Here is a 17,190-nt window from a genome sequence, read left to right on the forward strand (position 1 = left end):
GTCGGTGCCAGCCCGCAGGGATGCAGGACTCACCCAGGGACAGGCGAGGTGGCACCACCGCTCGGGTGTGCACCAGAGGGGACCGGGCACAGAGCTGGTAAAACCCCACAAATCACGTTGCTTAATTGCAACTTTTTTTTTTTTTCTCTCCAGGGAAGGAGAATCGTGAGCACTTGCATCCTTTGGGCTTTCAGAGACGGGAAACGGGCCGGGGGAGGTTTGCCCCGGGCGGGGGCTCCACCGGCCAGGACCATGCACCTGCCGTGCTGAGGACCGTGCCGAGCTGAGCCGTGCCGAGCCGTGCCGGGCAGACGCTCCTCAGGCAGCCCCGCCCCGGCCCCCCCCAGGCGGTGGCGGGGCCAGTGGGCGGGGGCCGGGCGGAGCGGGGCGCACGGCTCGGCACGGCACGGCACAGCACAGCACGGCACGGCTCGGCTCGGCTCCGCTCCGCTCTCCCGCCATGGCATCCAAGTGCCCCAAGTGCGACAAGACCGTGTATTTCGGTGAGCGAATCCCCGGGGCCTGGCCCCGCATCCCCCTCCCCGACCCGGGGCGCATCCCCGAGACCCCCGCTCTGTCCTCAGTCCCCCATCCCGGAGCCGGCCCTCATCCCTGCCTCCCCTTTCCCCAAGCCCCGGTGCATCGCCGGGTCCTCTTCTCCTTCCCGGCGCCGGGGTGTGTCCCCGGGTCCGCCATCCCCAAGACCGGCGCATCCCCGGATCCCCGCTCCGCCGCGGCTCCCCAGCGGGGCGCACCCAGAGCCCTGCCCGGCAGCGGCTGCTTCTCCCCCGGGGACCCCCATCGCAGCGCCCCCGGCCCCTCTGCTCTACCCGCCCCCCTCCCCCCGACCCCCATCCCCGGGCTGTGCTGGGGGATGCTGCCGGCTGGCCCCGGGGCGGGGGGTACGGGGCTGTGGGTGGGTCCGGGGACCCCTCCCCTGCTCCCTAGGCTGGAGGTGAAGCGGGGGGTGAGGAGTCCTGGTTGGGTTGTGTGCCCGCAGCGTGTTTTGGTGCTGGGGAGGGGGGCCGTGTCCCCGTGTACCAGCTGGCTTGGGTCATAGGGGAACCCAGCCTATCTGTCACGGACGGGGTGCTGGGCAGGGGGCTCCCGTGAGCCAGTGGGTTTCCTGGTGTGGAGGAGCGGGCAGTGACAGGTGCAAACAAAACCTCCTCCCATCCAATTTGCTCCCGTTTCCTGCAAACCTCGCTCCAGGTGCGCCGTTCCCCCGTCCCCATCTCGCCTCTCGCCCAGCCCTTTGCAGGCTGTTTCCCGGGTGGGCGAGCTCATGGATGGTTTGGGGTTTTTAAGGGACTTTTTCAAAGGCAACATCTGGGCTCAGAGGTCCATCTCGGCGTGCCCGGGCTGGGTTTGGGCAGCAGCGAGCCCCTGCTTGAGGCTGTGGCTGATCAGGATCTCTGGGAACCGGGGCTGGGGTGTCTCCCGTCGGGCACCCCGGGGTGAGCGCCGCCGCCCAGGTTGCAGAAAATGCCGGGAGCAGAGGTGGGAGCAAGGGCTGATCCTCTGCCTTGGTGCCTCACTGCTGCTCCCCGAGGAGCCTGCCCCAGCCGGGAGCCTCCTGTGGAGCGACCTGACCCTCCTGGCCCAAGGTGGGCATCCCTGGGGCGGGCATGCTCGGGGCTGCACTGCAGGCTTAGGGTGGCTTTGGGGATGGATCCAGCGCTCCAGCCCAGCTGTCTCCTGGGACCTGCTGGCCACACAGAGTCCAGCTGGCCTGGCCCAATGCTGCCCGCCTGCACCCCTCCCTGCCCGTCTCCCTCCGGTGCTCCAGGGTCCAGCCCCTGCTGCCTCAACATGTTTGTTTGGTGGAGAAATACCAAAGGGTCCTGATGGTGCCTGACCGTTTGAGGCATTGATGCTTTCATTCCTTTCCGGCCATCTCCAAGTAAACACAGAGAAATAGGAATTTGCTGTCTTCCTCCTTTAAATAAACCTATTTGTGTGGGGGTGGGAAGGGCTCAGCCACTTGGATGTCTTTCCTTGTGTGAATCTTTTCCTTTTTAAGCAGAAAATAGCGTGTCCATTCAGCCAGCTGGGCACTGGCCCCGGGGTCAGCATCTTTGCTCTCTGCTCCGGGGACGAGCCTGCCCTGTGTGTGGGAGGCTGGGGCCAGGCCAGGGACCTGCGCCTCGCTGCCAGAGGAGCCAGCCCCCAGCAGTGCCCACGCTCTTCCTCTCTCCTCATCCTCTCTCCTCACGTGCTGGGGGACTTGTGGGTCTCTCGAGGATGTGGTCTGGGGGGAACAGTGCTGTATGCCATGCCCCCAGCTGCATGCCGGCTCTCTCTCCCCAGACAGGTTTCTGTAGGTGTAGTGGGCCATGTCCAGGTCTCTGCTGCTCCTTGTGTTCCCTGCTCCCCTGGGGGACGCTTTGGCTTGCAGGCAGGGAGGAGGCAGGTGCCTGGAAGTGGGGGATGGCAGCCCCCATCACACACCTCCTCACAGGGACCACATGCCCCCTGCTGCACCGAAGAGGGACCGGGGGGGGGGGTGGTGTGTGAGTCGAAACGGGAGCGAGCCAAAAACTTCTCTGTGCTTGGAGAGGAGATAGGCTGGAGCTTGTCCTTGCTGACGCCTTGAGCTTTTCCTTGAGGAACCGCCCAGGCTCCGGCAGAATAAACCCGGGCCCATTTATTTAATGCATAGGAACTAAACACAACCTCTGAGCTGTCTTTCCGGGACGCAGCTCCTGGGGTTTCCTCCCAATGGGCCGCGTGGTTCAGTGGGAAGGCGATGGGAGCGCTGCGCCCGGGGTTTGGAAACGCTTGTGAATTCCTCGGCTGGCCCGAAGCTTAACGGGGAGGTGATTCATAAAGCCCTGCTTGTTCGGGAGCGCTCCTCGCCTGTGCTGAATGAACGCTGGCAGCTATCACTTCTCGAATGCCTGGGATTGCAGTGGTGGGTCATGTGTGAGAAATGCCACCGCGTCCCGTTCCCGGCCCAGCGCAGTGCCCGAGCGGCTGACCAGTGCCAACAGTCATGGGTACCGATGGAAAACTCATTTCCAGCCTGCCTGTTGCTTCATGCTCCCTGGAAAAATCCAGTGGGCTCCTCCCTGTGCAGTCAGGAGGATGTGGGCGTTTCCTGAGCTACAGAATGAGCTTTTTTCCTTTAAAAAGCACAGGGAAATATAAAAATAGTTTTCTAGTTGGTTTTTGTTTTTGTTTTTGTTTTTTGTTTTTTTTTTTTTTTTATAAGCAGGCTGAGGTCTGTGACATTGTTTCCAGGAGCAGCTGGGGCTAACTTTCCTGCTTTGGGGAGGCTGGAAGGATGAAGTGAATGTTTAACCGGTGAAGCAGCACTGCCAGCGGCTGGTGGGGCCGGTTCCCTTCCTGCGCTGGCAGGTGGTGGCGGGCTGGGGTTGGGATTGGGTTTGGGTTATCGTTATCTCTTCTGTCAGGAAGCACCGGAGGGACCAGAGTTGCCTGAAGCCAGACAGCCGCACGTTTCCCCAGCTCCCTTTTGCATCGCTAGCCTTAAATGAGTTTTGCAGGGTCGCCGGGAGCCCTGGCCAAGCCTTTCCGCCTCCCGTCCTCTCTTCCCAGGGAACTGCGGGGGATCGCGGCGGCGGGGGGTTTCCTGTTTTCCCATCCCAAGCGCCAGGCTGGTGAAAGCCCCAGGGATGAGGCAAGCACACGTGCAGCGGGGTCTGCTGGCAGGTGGCTTTCAGGGAGCTCTCTGCACACGCTGGGGTGACAGGGCCAGCGGGAGGCTGCTGTGCTCTTTGGGAAGGAGCATCCTAAAAGCACGTGGGAATCACCTGTTAGCCCTGGGCTTGTCCAGGCTGTGTCTGCAGCTGGAGCAGCAAAGCTTCTCTCTGGAGACAGTTTGCCAGTGCCAGAGGGGACTAAGGCTGTGGACGCATCCAGCTGGGAAGCAAGGAGGGTCCAAGCCTAGTGTGCTCAGAGGGGCGCGCAGCAGATGCCTGACCCCACTGTCATGCCGATGTCCTGAGTGTGCCAGAGGAGAGCGGTGCAGCAAGGCGCGGGGTGCAGCGAGGTGTGGGGCGCTCTGCCTGCAAAGCACCGTGCTGGCAGGTCAGCCCTGCAGAAATTCAAGCTGCAGAAGCCACTCTGCAATTAATAAGTAACCGCTGTCCTTGGCTCCGGGCACTGGATGTGGGGAGACAGTGGCCCACCAGCGGCTGGGCAGGAGAGGCAGGAGGGCTTTATTTCGATTACAGCCGTCCCTAACAAAGGAAGCGGCTCTTCAAGCATGGCCGGGGGAGCAGTCGGCACGTCAGCGTCAGCATGGCCCCTGGCTTGCCGGCACGAAGGCTGGCTGGGCCCCTGGGGTAACTGCCTGCTCCGACGTCTCGGGGTGGCTGCTCTCGGAGCGTGTGTGGAGCTGGCGGAACGGTAACTAAGGATGCTCCAATTCCCTGCTCCCCACGCAGGGCCCTGCCAGGGGGTGGGTTGCCTCTGTGGGAAGCTGAAGGACGGGCTGATTAGCATTAGCTTTTCCCTCAGGGAAACAGCATGAGCTATAGAAAATTATCTGTGCGAGGGTGGGACGGGGCGGTGTGAGGTCTCGGCCCCCTCGCTCTCATGCACCATGAAGTGCACGCTTTGCCGGCGCTGCTGGGGCTCCAGCACGGTGCGGTGCTGGGATCTCGTGTGCGTGTTCGCGGGCAGTTGCCTGCCGGAGCTAGGGCTCAGCTGCTGTGGGAGACAGGGATCTGTGTGGATGTGCCCGCAGCGGTTGTGCCAGGGGTTTGTGCTGCCCAGCCCGCGTCCCCTGCTGTCCCTGCACTGCCAGCCTGCGGGGAGCGGTGCTGCTCCCGGGGCTGTGGGTGCCGCAGGCTTGGGGCTGGCAGGCAGCTCTCTGCAAGCCCAGCTGGTCTCGAGTGATTCCGTTTGTGTCTGGTTTGTGGAGCTCTGCACCCACGTCTCGGGTCCCAGGCAGGTCTCTGGCAGAGGTTCTTGTGTTCCTGTCCTCCCTCCCTGTTCCCAACAGGAGCATAGGGATGGGGAGAGGTGAGGTGACAGGACTGGAAAGGAAAGTCAAGGAAAGGCGGAGCGGGAACGCCCAAGCGAGTGGTAATGGAAAATCTCTCACTGCAGTGTTGCAATCAAATAGAGCCTGGAGTGTGTGCTGTGGTGCCACTTTTGGCTGTGGTGCGGTGGTGGTGCCCATCACTCCTGCCAATGGGCTGGGAGGCCCTGAAGCCACCAGGGAGGTGATGCGGGGGGACAGGTCCTGGCATGTGGGTGGGGAGAGCTCTCCTACCAGCCTGTCGTGCACTTGCCAGTGGGGAGCACTGGTGCTGTGGCCCCCAGGGAGGTCCCGAGCAGCCTCTTCCATGGCTGCCTCTATTCACACTGTGTTGCCCACAGCCCTGGGCCAAAACCTGCTTGGAGCTGGTTGTGTCCTGCAGCTGCAGGGAGCCGGGAGGGTGAGTAGGTGAGGAGCCGTGGGGCTGGAGGGGCACTTAGATGGGCTTGGCTGCTCCAGCATGTCTCTGAGTCCTGCTCTCACTGACACGGGCCAGAAAACTGTCTCATCCTCCTGGTGCTGCCCGCCAGAGATGGTATCTTAGCGTGCAGGAGGAACACCGTGCTCTGGACCTGCAATTACTCAGGGAGGGGTTTTGCTTGATTGCCTGCCCGTGCCCTGGCTCTCTGCTGGCCGCTCTGCCCCTCGCTGTACGGCGGGGCAAGAGGAGGGCTGCAGGCTGCCTGGATTCCTGCTGCTGGCCGGGGGTCCTGCCTGTGATGCCTTGCGTGTGGGTCTGTGCCGCAGCAAGAAAGCAGCTGATTTCTTGGGCTCAGCCCTGGCTGAACCCAATGCCTGGCAAGAAACGCTGCTGATCCTCTCCCAGCACAGCCACGGCCGAGCTGCCCGGCCTCAGAGCCGGAGGGATGTGTCCCATGCGGGTGGATGCTGCTTGATAAAGTATAGCAGCCCCGTGGAAAATGGCGAGAGACCTGCCGGAGGCTGCCCTGGCCCCGTGAACCAGAGCAGGAGGTGGAAGGCTCACAGCCAGGAAAGTGCCTACAGGAGGTGAGGGTTTGTCAGCAGAGAGGCAGGGAGCAGCGGGGCGGACGGGAGCCGTGCCATGCATTACGGCTGTGACTGGAAGTCAAACAACCCTCGCTCATGCCCGAGTGGCTTGGCTACGCGGGGGCTCGGGTCCTGGGGAAGACCTGGCCTCTCCGCTCGGCTGGAAGAAAGGCCCTGGGAAGCGGAACCCCCAGCCTGGGATATTCCTTGTTCTCCGGCTGCACTCCCCGGTGAGGCCGTACTGAGCTGGCTGTGTTGCACCCTTGGAGGGAGCCCAGCGAGCCAGCGGCTCAGGGCCGGAGGGCTTGCCTCGCCTTGCTGCGGGGGAGCTAAATATGTGCATCTTGGCCACAAAATCACAGTGCGGTGTAACCGTCGGCACTGGCTGTGTGATGGGGGAGAGGAGCTGCCTGGCCGTGCCCAAGGAGGGCAGGAGGGGATGGGGTTGGGGACATGGAAAGGCAGTGCAGACCCTTCCCTGGGGCACCACGGCTGGCAGCATGGCTTGGCAGGAAGACCTGACTTTGTCCCTCCACCTTTTCCATCTCCCGGCCATGCTTCAAGGGGCTGGGAAGGGACAGGCTGCCAGCTGCCTGGGCTCTCAGCTTTGTTTCCAGCCATTTACCAGGCTCCTTTCCCTGCGCTCATCTTTCTTATTCATTCCTTTGTGCCTGCGACTGCTTTGAAGTGCATCTGCGGTTGCTCTGACAGCATCCCTCTCCTCCAGGGATGCCTGTCACTAGGTCTCTGTGGGGATTTGGTGTCTTTATCGCCAGACTGGGCTTTGTCAGTCCTTCCCCGTGTCCTCCCAGGGCTGCACTGGGATGGATGGGGCACAGCCCAGCCCTTTGCAGAGACGCGGTTGCAGCTATGGTTGCTTTTGCTGAATAAGCCTCCGGCTGGAAGCAGAGCTGACGTCAGGCTGTGGAAATACCTGTGCGAGGGCCTGGAGCTGGATCAGTGCAGCCCCTGGCGCTGAGTCTGGGAGGAGGGACGCTCCCTTCCCACCCTGAAAAGATGCACCACCTCTGGCCTGCGCCAGCTGCCTTGCCCTAGCATGGTGGGTAATTAAGGGATGAGCCGCGTTGTCTCTGGGGTGGGGCTGCCGCAGAGCCGTGGGGAGCAGACTGCCTTGGCAGCCCCCTCCAGTGCTTTCCTGCTCCTGGCCTCTGATTTTCACTGATTCTGGTGGTGTCCCTCATCAGTAGGGGCTGCACCCCCTGCATGGTGCAAATCCACCCCATGGCTACATCCTGCAGCTGGCGACATACCCACTGTGCCTCCACCTCTGCCGGGGGCATTTCTCCTAAGGGAGAGGTTTATTATCAGTGCCCACCGACGGTGAGGTGGGTAACCCAGAGCAGGCAAACCCCAAGGCATGCACATTTGGCAGAGGCCAAATTCCTCCAGCGGAGTACCCTTAACTCTGCCGTTTATGGGGGGTGCTGCATGGCTGGTTTAAATTTGGCAGGCTTGAGGGGAGCATCTTGCCACGGGCTGAGTGTGTAGGTGTGGGATCCAGTGAGCGGGACAGGACGTGTGTGCACTCGGTGTGATGCTGAGAGGGCTCAGGCACTGGCCCATCCCTTCTCGGCGTGGTTCAGTGTGGCAGGGCATGGCGTTTGGTGGCAGAGGCTGGGTGTGGTGTGACGTCTGGCTGAGCCTGCACCGGAGCCCCGTGCCATCCTGTGCTCCCTGAGCTGAACAGAGCTGGGGCGCTGCTTTGCCTCAGGCTGCTCTTGCAGAGCTGATGGTGGGGTGCTCCCCTGGAGTCTGGGGGGGCAGAGCAGGGCTTCCCCTCAGCAGCTGCCCAGGGATCTCTGATGCAGCGGGAGTTTGTGGCCAGAGACTTCTCCCCAGGAGCTGATGCAATGGCGGAGCAGATGTGGCCGGGTGACAGGAAACCTGGGCGCTGGTGCTTTCCCTCCGCAGTGATTTATGGGGCAGCGCAGCCACGGGCCTGACACGCCACTGCCCTGGAAATGGGCTGGGGTGGCTCCAAGCTGCTTCCTCTGCTCGGAGCGAACAATGCCGCCTGGAAAGCCATCCTGGCTGTGCTGGCCGCGGCCCCCGGGAGCCCTTGTTTGCAGCCAGAGGATGCCTGACCAACCTCTGCGTGACATTTCCACCCGCGGGCAAGGGGCAGTCCCCGTGGTTCCCGGGATGTCCTTGTGCCCCCGGAGCAGGACGATGCACTGGGGAACCTCCTCCCTCCTGCCCCGTCCCCTGCCAGGGTATGTGGGTGCTGGCAAGGTCCCTCTTGCTCTGCATGGCTGGGGATGCCGTGGAGGGGGTTGCATTCGTCAGGGAGCAGCAGGGATTTACAGCTGCCTGAAATATTACGGAGGAGGGACATTGGGGAGGCATCTCATTTTGTGGGGGCAGGAAGGAGCTGGTGTGGGCTGTGGCCGGCTGTAATTGCAATGGCCTCTGGAAAACATCCGCTGGGAGTTTCCTCCTTGCTTTGTACACGGGGTCGTGACGGCGCTGGGCCGGGGCGGCGGGGGGAGCTGGGGGTGACGCAGCCAAAGTGCAGCCTGGCTGTGCATCCACTGTGACAAAGCTGAGCGGCTCTTTGGCCCCGAGCCCCTGGCTCAGCTTTCAGCCCATCATGCTCCATTTCCCTCCCTGGTCGACCCGGGGAGGTACCCGGGGAGAGCTGGGGGGGTGCAGGGCTCCTGCGACAGCCCCAAGGCAGCGGTGTGCTAGGACCTCTGTGACCCCCTTGGTTTTGGGGAACGCTGTGTGGGCCTGGGGGCTGTGTGCCCTGGGGCTGGTCCTCTGTCCCCCAGGGCCACCGAGGGCTGCAGAGGAAGGGTAGGGCAGGATCCGGCCCTGGCCCCTTCCCTGTGTGCTGCCTGCTGCGAGGGGCTGGGGAAGCACCAGCCCTCCTGAGCCCCCGGGCTTGGGGGCCAGTATCTGCCCTGGTAGCTTTGGGCAGGCAGGCAGAGACCCCCGGCTGTGGTGGGGCATCCCTTCACCCTGTGGTCTGCTCCCGCCTGGGCCTTTGTCCAACAGCCTGGACTGGTGCGTGGCATCACCAGGAGGTCAGTTCAGAGCTGCTTCCAGCTGATGCTGGTCCCCCCAGCCCATCCTCCATGCGCTTGCTTGGGGGTTCTCTCAGGGCTGTCCCCTGCATCCTGGTGCCATGGCTCCGGCTCTGCCCTCTCATGCTGCCCTCTTCTGCCACCGGCCGCTCCGCTTTGCACCGGGGCTGATTTTTTGGGTGGTGGTGGCAGTTGTTTCAGTTTATCTTGACCCTGTGGTGTTCCCCGGACACAGCTGTTTGCCTTGGGAGGAGGGTGGCTCTGGAAGCCAGGACCTGCCCTCAGGGAGCTCTTGACCCCCATCTCGACCTTGTGCAAACAGGTGACATTTGCTGAGGTCCTCGAGGGTAAAAAGGGCTGGGGAACCCGCAGCCGCAGCGGAGGTCTTCTTGTAGAGCAGGGCCGGGCTCCGGTTGCTCTTTTATTTGCTTGTTAAATATTTTATTTGGCTCTTCTGATTTAGTTTTACGGTGGCTTTAACAGGATCATGCTGTTTTCCAGCTGTCTCTGCACATGTGTGGGGGAGAGGGAGGGCAAATGGGAATCAGTGGGGGGGCACAGAGCAGCACCCGGCCCCCCAGGAGCTGGGAAGAAGGGGGGACAGTTCAAGGCCAGGGATGCAGGACGAAGGTTGGCAGCCTGTGCTACCTCCCGGCGTGCTTCTGGAGATGTACAGCTCGGGGCCAGCCGGAGGAGGTGCATTCATGTAACTGGCCTCAAAGCATTTTCCATCTCTGAATTTGCCCGCTGATGCTTTGAAACTGTTTTCGGTGCCGGCAGCAAGTTGCTGCGCAGGTTTGAGGCACTCTGGGGCAACGCAGGGATGGTGCCCACGTACCTGTCTGCACGTCGCGCCTGCGCCCGGGCTGGGGTTGAGTGGGGACCACCCTCATGCCCAAGAGATGGGTGTTTTCCAGGGCCAAACGTCCATCCTTGGTGACACTGGAGTCTGTCTCCCATCCTGTCCTCCTGGCTGGAGGCAAGTGTCCTGGGAGCAGCACTGGGGGCAGCTCTGCGGAGGGCTGGAACTGTGGTTGAGGCTCCCTGGGGAGCCCAAGAGGCTGGGTGTGTGTGTGTGAGGCATGACTAAACGGGTGGGGTGGGCATGGTAACACCAAATATTTGAATGGGAGCAGCAGGGTCATTCTGGGTAACATGGCGGGTAAAAATAGATGCAGGGAGCAGAAAGGAAAATGCTACCGTTGCTGGACTGGCGCGTGGGAAAGGGTGTCTGTGCAACGGCAGAGCCAACGCTGGGGAGGTCAGAGGCTGGGGCGGTCCGTGCCCATGGCCTGAACAGCCCCGGGGACCCTGTGGGCTGCAGCAGAGTGGTCCCTGCAGTGTGCTGATGAGCAGCCCCCCACCAGTGCAGCCCCCCATGGTGCCCGGAGCCTGGCTTTCCCCAGGGAAGCAGGTGCTGGGCAGTCGCTCACCCCTCTCTCGTGTTCCCTGCAGCCGAGAAGGTGTCCTCCCTGGGCAAGGACTGGCACAAGTTCTGCCTGAAGTGTGAGCGCTGCAACAAGACCCTGACCCCGGGCGGGCACGCCGAGGTAAGAGCTGCAGGGGGGACAGGGTGGGGGAGCCATGCTGCTGTGCAAGGGTGGCCTGGGGGTCTCTCCAGGACTCTCCAGCACCCCAGGGACAGGGAGTCCCAGGAATCAGGCTGGGGCAGGTGATGCCATGCAGATGGGCTGTCCCTACAGCCCAGGAGCACACACTGTGCCTTCAAACGCTGCTGCGACCCATGGTGCTCGAGAGCTCTCATGCACAGTCCTGGGCAAGCCACAGAGTGGTGCTGGCACCACGTGTGGCGCCCCAGCCATGCCACCTGGCTCCCAGGCAGCCTGTGGCAGGGCTCGGCGTGCCCGGGCAAGCACTTGAAGCAGCTCCATGCACTGGGCAGGCTTGTTTGGGCGTCACGCTGGCTTTGAAGGTTTGCCAGCGCCGAGAGCTTACACCGGCGTGTGGTTAAAAACACCAAAAATCGGGGATGCGCGGGTTGCTGTGGCAGTGCTAGCTCTGCTCTGGGGCTCATGCTGGAGTGCGATGCCACCACGGCTGCCCAGCGCTTGGGAGCAGGGGGGTGCTGTGCCGGCGGTGGCAGCTGCTCGGGCCTGGGAGCAACTGTGTTTTTCTTGTGCGATGCCCCAGGGTGACACCCGGCACCCTGGGTTTTGCACGGCACCTGTCATGCCAGAGTGTCACCAGCTCTTTAGCACGGCTTTAGCACGCGGCACAGCTGGGGAGCGGGCGGCGGCAGCAGGAACAGCCATGCTGGCTGCCACCAATCCGTGGTGGGAGTGGGGCCGGTCTTGCCGGGGAGGATGGGGTTGTACGGGTGGATCTGTGCTTCGGGCCCGGTTAAGTCCAGGGGATTTGCTGCTTCTCTATATAAGGCCAGATTCTGCTCCCATGGGGGATGGCAGCCAAGCCCCCACCGACCGTGCCGACAGCAGGATTTGGCCCTTCGCTGCTTTTTCTCCCTCCTTTTAAGCCAGCATGTCTGGTCGAGTTGGAAGGGTGCTGTGGGGAGACCAGCTAAATGTTTACCCTCCCCTCCAGCATGGTAACGCTGCGAGCACACTGATATTTATGCCTTGCAATATTTTGCAGCTGCGGGCTGCCAGCCTGCTGCCTGCTGCCAGCCTTGCCCCCTGCTCGCTCCCCCAGCCGCGGCCCCGGCTGCTCCCAGCCCTCGCCTTCAGCACGGCACCGCTCGAGGAGGCGAGGGCAAGGACATCACTTCTGCTCAGCTCCCGCCTTGCCCGTTTTGGGCAAGGTGTCCTTGCCTTGCAGCAGGGGGGATGGAGGGCAGGAGCACGAGGCGTGAAGCAGGGCTGAGATGCTGAATGGAGCCGAGCAGGCTGTGGGTTGGGTTCGTGCCTGAGTATGGGGTCCCAGCGGGTTTTCCACACAGGGTGGTGTGCGTGGCAGCCCCGCTGGCCCCCTGCCCCAGACACAGATGCTCTTTCTTTTCTCTTGGACGTGGTTCCCGCTGGCCCATGAGAAACGGCTGTGGAGATCTCTGGGGCTTATCGCCCGCTTCGTGCCTTCCTAAGATAATGGCCCCCAGCCGATAGCGGGGCCGATAGCAGCTGGGCTGGGACCAGTGCCCATGTGGGGCCTCTGATCTCAGGCCAAGGCGAGGGGGGAAGCAAAGCTCAGTGGAAGCCACGGTGCTCTGTGTGCCTGATAACGGCCTGACTGAGCACGGGATGCTTAAGGGACAAAGCGATGCCTTACTGGGTCCCAGTGGCACACCGCCGGGCTGGGGCTCAGAGGTGCCTCTCAGCTGAACTGCCCCAGGGCGCTGGTGCTCCAGCCCCGCCGTACGGCGTGTGTGGAGCAGCTGGAGTGTTTGATGTGGGTGAAATCCTTGAGCGCTTGGGTTGGGTTAGGCTGTCGCTGGGAGACCTGCAGGCTGTGTACATTTTGGGGTGTAGGCATGGCCATGGTGGTCTCTGGACACCTTTGGGGGGGGGGTGGAAGTGCTCCCCAGGGAACCATGGTCACCACTTGGCATCCTAACGCTCCCCTCTCTCCCCAGCACGATGGGAAGCCCTTCTGCCACAAGCCCTGCTATGCCACGCTGTTCGGCCCCAAAGGTACGTCAGTGCTCCCCCAGTGCCTGCATGGCCATGTCCAGGACTGCAGGAGGGGCCAGGTCCCCACATCCCCGCTGGTGGGGAGCCTTGGCCCTGAAAGCACCTCAGGAGCCAGGCTAGCACGAGCTGAGCATCAAGCCAGCACTTTGCACTCCCAACCCTGCCGTCCCCTTGTGCAGAGGGAGAGGAGAGCTGCTGGAGGGAGGGAGGGATCCGTCCTGACAGCTGTCCCTTTTTTTTTTTTTTTTAAATATTTAAAAAACAAATTCACATTCAAACAGAAGGTGGAGTCACTCTCCTATTCCAGACACGGCTGGAGAAAGCCTGAGTCAGGGAAAAGAAAGCTGGAGCTGAGATGCAGCAGTGTCTACAGTGGCCCTGTGGCTCATCAGGGCTGGAGGCAGTGAGACAGGAGGCTGGGGGGTGCATGGAGACCCTGAGTGCTCCCAGGCCACCACAGCCTCTCTCTGCCCACTGCAGGGGTGAACATTGGTGGCGCTGGGTCCTACATCTATGAGAAGCCGCAGATCGAGGGGCAGACCGCTCCAGGACCCATTGAGCACCCGGTGAAGGTGGAGGAGAGGAAGGTGAACGCTGCGCCTCCCAAGGGACCCAGCAAAGGTGAGGGGCAGGGTGGGACGGGCAGCCTGGCCCTCTGCTGTGGCGTTCAGCCAGTCCAGAGCCACTGCATTTGGCAATGGTGTGGGGGAGTCAAGGAGTGTGGCCAGCAGGTGGAGGGAGGTTCTCATCCCCCTCTACTCTGCCCTGGTGAGGCCACATCTGGAGTACTGTGTCCAGTTCTGGGCCCCCCAGTTCAAGAAAGACGGGAAGCTACTGGAGAGAGTCCAGCGGAGGGCCATGAAGATGGTTAGGCGACTGGAGCATCTCTCCTATGAGGAAAGGCTGAGAGACCTGGGGCTTTCTAGCCTGGAGAAGAGAAGGCTGAGAGGGGACCTTACCAATGCTTATAAATATCTAAAAGGCGGGTGTCAAGAGGATGGGGCCAGGCTCTTCTCAGTGGTGCCCAGCGACAGGACAAGGGGCAATGGGCACAAACTGGAGCACAGGAAGTTCCACCTGAAGAGGAGAAAAAACTTCTTTACATTAAGGGTGACAGAGCACTGGAACAGGCTGCCCAGGGAGGTTGTGGTGTCTGCTTCCCTGGAGACATTGAAAACCTGCCTGGACGCGATCCTGTGTGACCTGCTCTGGGTGAACCTGCTTTAGCAGGAGGGTATGACTAGATGATCTCCGGAGGTCCCTTCCAACCCCTACCATTCTGTGATCCTCTGCACCTATGTGTCCTGGCTGAGATGTCCCTCTGCTTCCCACACCCATGCCCTCTCTCCTTTCAGCCTCCAGCGTCACCACCTTCACCGGGGAGCCCAATATGTGCCCGCGCTGCGGCAAGAGAGTCTACTTTGGTAAGGTGGTGAGCGGGCAGTGGATGCATGCCCTGGGGTGGCACGGCCCCACGGTGCTGGGGCTCTGTGCAGGGCCCCTGGGGCACGTAGAAGGGCTGGGAGGGGGTTTTGGCTCAGAGATGGGGTTGGGGGAACAGAGGGATGTGCCTGAGGAGCCTGCAGGGATGGGTCCTCTTGGAGGAGCTCCTGGGTGCAGGACTTCATCTGCATTGCATCCCCTGCTGTCACCTCCCAGGTGGGTGGTGTGAGCTTAATAGCTGTCCTTGGCAAACCTCTGTCACCTGAGAGGCAGCAGAGGGGTGGGAGAGACGTGGGAGGCTGGGGTGCACAGGGCTGTCTCAGGATTTTGTATGCAGAGGTGATGTCCCCATGGGGCATGTGCCCCCTCAGCATGTGTGCAGGGGGCTAGCATGACCCTCCCTCCTTGTCCCCTCTCTAGCTGAGAAGGTGACTTCGCTGGGGAAGGACTGGCACCGTCCCTGCCTACGCTGCGAGCGCTGCAGCAAGACACTGACCCCAGGGGGCCATGCTGAGGTAAGGGTGTCCCAGCCCCAAAAGCGCCGGGCAGCGTGCATGGGGGATACCAGTGGGGCATGGCTGAGCTGTGCTGTGCTGTGCTGTGCTGTGCCGGGTGGGCAGCCCCTGCCTTTGCAGGAGGGAAGGGCAGGGCAGGGCTGGCAGGAGCAGCTCCTGCAGCCTGGGGGAGCGCTGGGGGTGCTGGGGTGCGGGTGTCTGCAGGGGGTGAGCAGAACGGGAGAGGTGCCCAGCCAGAGGGATGTGTCCTGGGGACTGGCCTTTCCCTTGTCCCCTGTCCTGGGTGACACGCTTCTCTCTCTGCCCTGCACAGCACGATGGACAGCCGTACTGCCACAAACCCTGCTATGGGATCCTCTTCGGGCCAAAGGGTGAGTGCTTGGGGGCGCATGGAGTGGGGAGCTGGTCCAGGGGTGCACACCCCACCTGGGCTGCTGCTCTCGATGCTCATGCCACTGACCAGAGAGGACATCTCCCTGGAGTGTGTCACCTTCCTGCCCAGGTCCTCACCCTCCTTCATCTCCCCCCATGCAGGCGTCAACACCGGAGCTGTGGGAAGCTACATTTACGACAAAGACCCCGAGGCAAAGAACCAGCCCTAGAAGGAGTCCCCCTGCCCTCCCGCCCGCTCTGTGCCCCCGTACTAACCTGCTCGCAGCCAGAGCAGACCCTCACCAGGCTGGACACGGAGCTGTGCTCTCTCTGCTGTCTCTACTCCGGGCAGGGTGGCCCTGCCCCCCGGGTTATATATCAATAGTCTCTAATATAAGCTTCAGTGTTTAAAGGCAAAGGTAGAAGGTGCCTCTGATGGTTCCCAATGCGCTCTGCCCTCCCCAGCCCTCCCAACAGCCCCCCCGAGCGTGGGGGGCAGCGGGGTGGGTGTGGGGATGTCACTGTGTGCAGGGAATGGTGGGTGGCAGTGAGGGGCTGAGATCAGGGGGGAGGCAGTGGCAGGGGTCCCACCACAGGAGAGTGCTCCCTGCTGCTCCCCGCACGGAGGGTGATGGAGCCAGGCAGGCATCCTGCAGCTCTTGGAGTTTGGGGGCTGGTGGTCAGGGCACCCAGCCCTGTTCCTCACCAGCCGCTGGGGACGTGCGGGTCCCCTGAGGGCTCTGGTCCATCTGGCAGCACTGCCCTTCTCCTGGCCCTTGCCGGGCTCCATGCCCTGGCTCTCGCTCTCCCTGAGGCCTGCAGCTGACCCCAGCTGCTATTGGAGTTGCAGGATCTGGCAGCTCCCTGTATCCCCATCCTTGCACCTCCAGGGCATCTCTGAACATGCAGCCGGGCAGGTGCCCAACCAGCTTTGCCAGCTGGTTTAGGTTGGTGGCCCCCACAGCCTGGTTCCCCATGGTGGCAGAGCCTGTGCCAGGGGGCACCCAGTGGCCACAATCCTGCGGGAGTGGGCTGCTCCCCACTTTTGGAGGTCAGAGCGCATTGGGCCGGCAGCTGGGCAGCAGGATGCCCCCCTGCTTTCCAGAGCCGGAGGTTTCTTATTGTTGTTGTTTATTTATAAGCAGTTGTAAATGTGCCCCTTGCTTTGGAGAATGACACGTGTCCCCCAATCTCACCCGTCCCCTCTGTGCACGTCCAGCCCTGCTGCCACCCAGGAGGCCGGGGAGGGGTTGGTGCAGGGGACCTGCCGGGGTGGCACACCCTGGGGTGCCAGCACCCTGCTCTCTCCAGGCTCCCTGCACTGCCGCAGGGCTGACTTTTGTTATTTGCTGACAATAAAGGTTTTGAGAGATGTGTTGTGCGGCTCAGCTCTGGGTGGAGGCGGGGGGAGGTTGTATGCACTGCGCAGCATCCCTCCAGTCCTGAGACATAGTGGGCAGCCTGCCGCTACGGTCCTGCCCCAGCTGGCTCCTCCTGGGGCAAGACAGAGCAGCCTTAGCTCCAGCCAAGCCTGAGCTGCCCAGGCCAGAGCTTCTCTTGGTGCAGCAGAAGCCATGGATGCTCCCCAGGCTGGGAACAGGACAGGCTTGTAGGAGGCTGTGCTGGCCCCACAGATGGGATGGAATGGGATGGGGTGGGATCCTCCCTGGCTTTGCAGGGTGGAAAACTAACGGAGGGATGTCACGCAGCAGGTGACACTGTTCCCTTCAGCCTGGGCTTGCTGAGCAGGCGCAGTGCCTGAGTGGGACAGCTGGTGGGAAAGCCCAGCCTGGTGGCAGCGGGGTAGGAATGCAGTGTGGGGGCATGGGCCACCTCCCCCCCACCAGCCCCGGGAGCTGCCATGTCCCCAGCCAGATACCAGCCCTGCTGCCAGACCTGGTTTTAGACGTCCAGCTATTCCCCCTAGGAGCTCGGCGTCTGGAAAGCAAGGCACAGAGGCTGGGACTGCCAAGGCAAACACTGGCTCTGGGAACCACTGCTCTGGCTCGTCCCCTCCAGCAGGTTCTTGCAAGAGCCCCCTTGGGCTGCCTGCTGGCTGTGCCCCCCTGGGGACATAGGCACCTCTTTGCTAGGGAAAACAGGGACCTGGTGTCCCCTGCAATGTCCTGCATCCTTGTAGCAGACTCAGCCCTGGAGCTGTGCCATCACCTTGCAGGAGAGCGGTGTGT

The 17,190-nt window shown here is 62.4% G+C and overlaps 1 protein-coding gene across 1 annotated transcript; it reads left to right on the forward strand.

Moving 5' to 3' along the window:
* Positions 1 to 460: 460 nt before the first annotated feature.
* On the forward strand, positions 461 to 15,231 carry CRIP2 (cysteine rich protein 2). The gene is made up of 8 exons (XM_086462539.1): positions 461 to 503; positions 10,522 to 10,616; positions 12,614 to 12,671; positions 13,152 to 13,292; positions 14,027 to 14,095; positions 14,535 to 14,629; positions 14,943 to 15,000; positions 15,164 to 15,231. Exons 1-8 carry the CDS (start codon positions 461 to 463, stop codon positions 15,229 to 15,231), a joined length of 627 nt encoding a protein of 208 aa, XP_086318665.1.
* Positions 15,232 to 17,190: the final 1,959 nt, after the last annotated feature.

Source organism: Leptosomus discolor, chromosome 3 (assembly GCF_034619465.1).
Source record: "Leptosomus discolor isolate bLepDis1 chromosome 3, bLepDis1.hap2, whole genome shotgun sequence".
Taxonomy (NCBI): domain Eukaryota; kingdom Metazoa; phylum Chordata; class Aves; order Leptosomiformes; family Leptosomidae; genus Leptosomus; species Leptosomus discolor.

Excerpts from the sequence above, each read along its gene's own strand:
- CRIP2 (XM_086462539.1), top strand. The coding sequence starts at position 461 with ATGGCATCCAAGTGCCCCAAGTGCGACAAGACCGTGTATTTCG. Across the intron at positions 14,096-14,534 it reads CGGCAAGAGAGTCTACTTTG|CTGAGAAGGTGACTTCGCTG; the intron begins GTAAGGTGGTGA and ends TCCCCTCTCTAG. Across the intron at positions 15,001-15,163 it reads GATCCTCTTCGGGCCAAAGG|GCGTCAACACCGGAGCTGTG; the intron begins GTGAGTGCTTGG and ends CCCCCCATGCAG.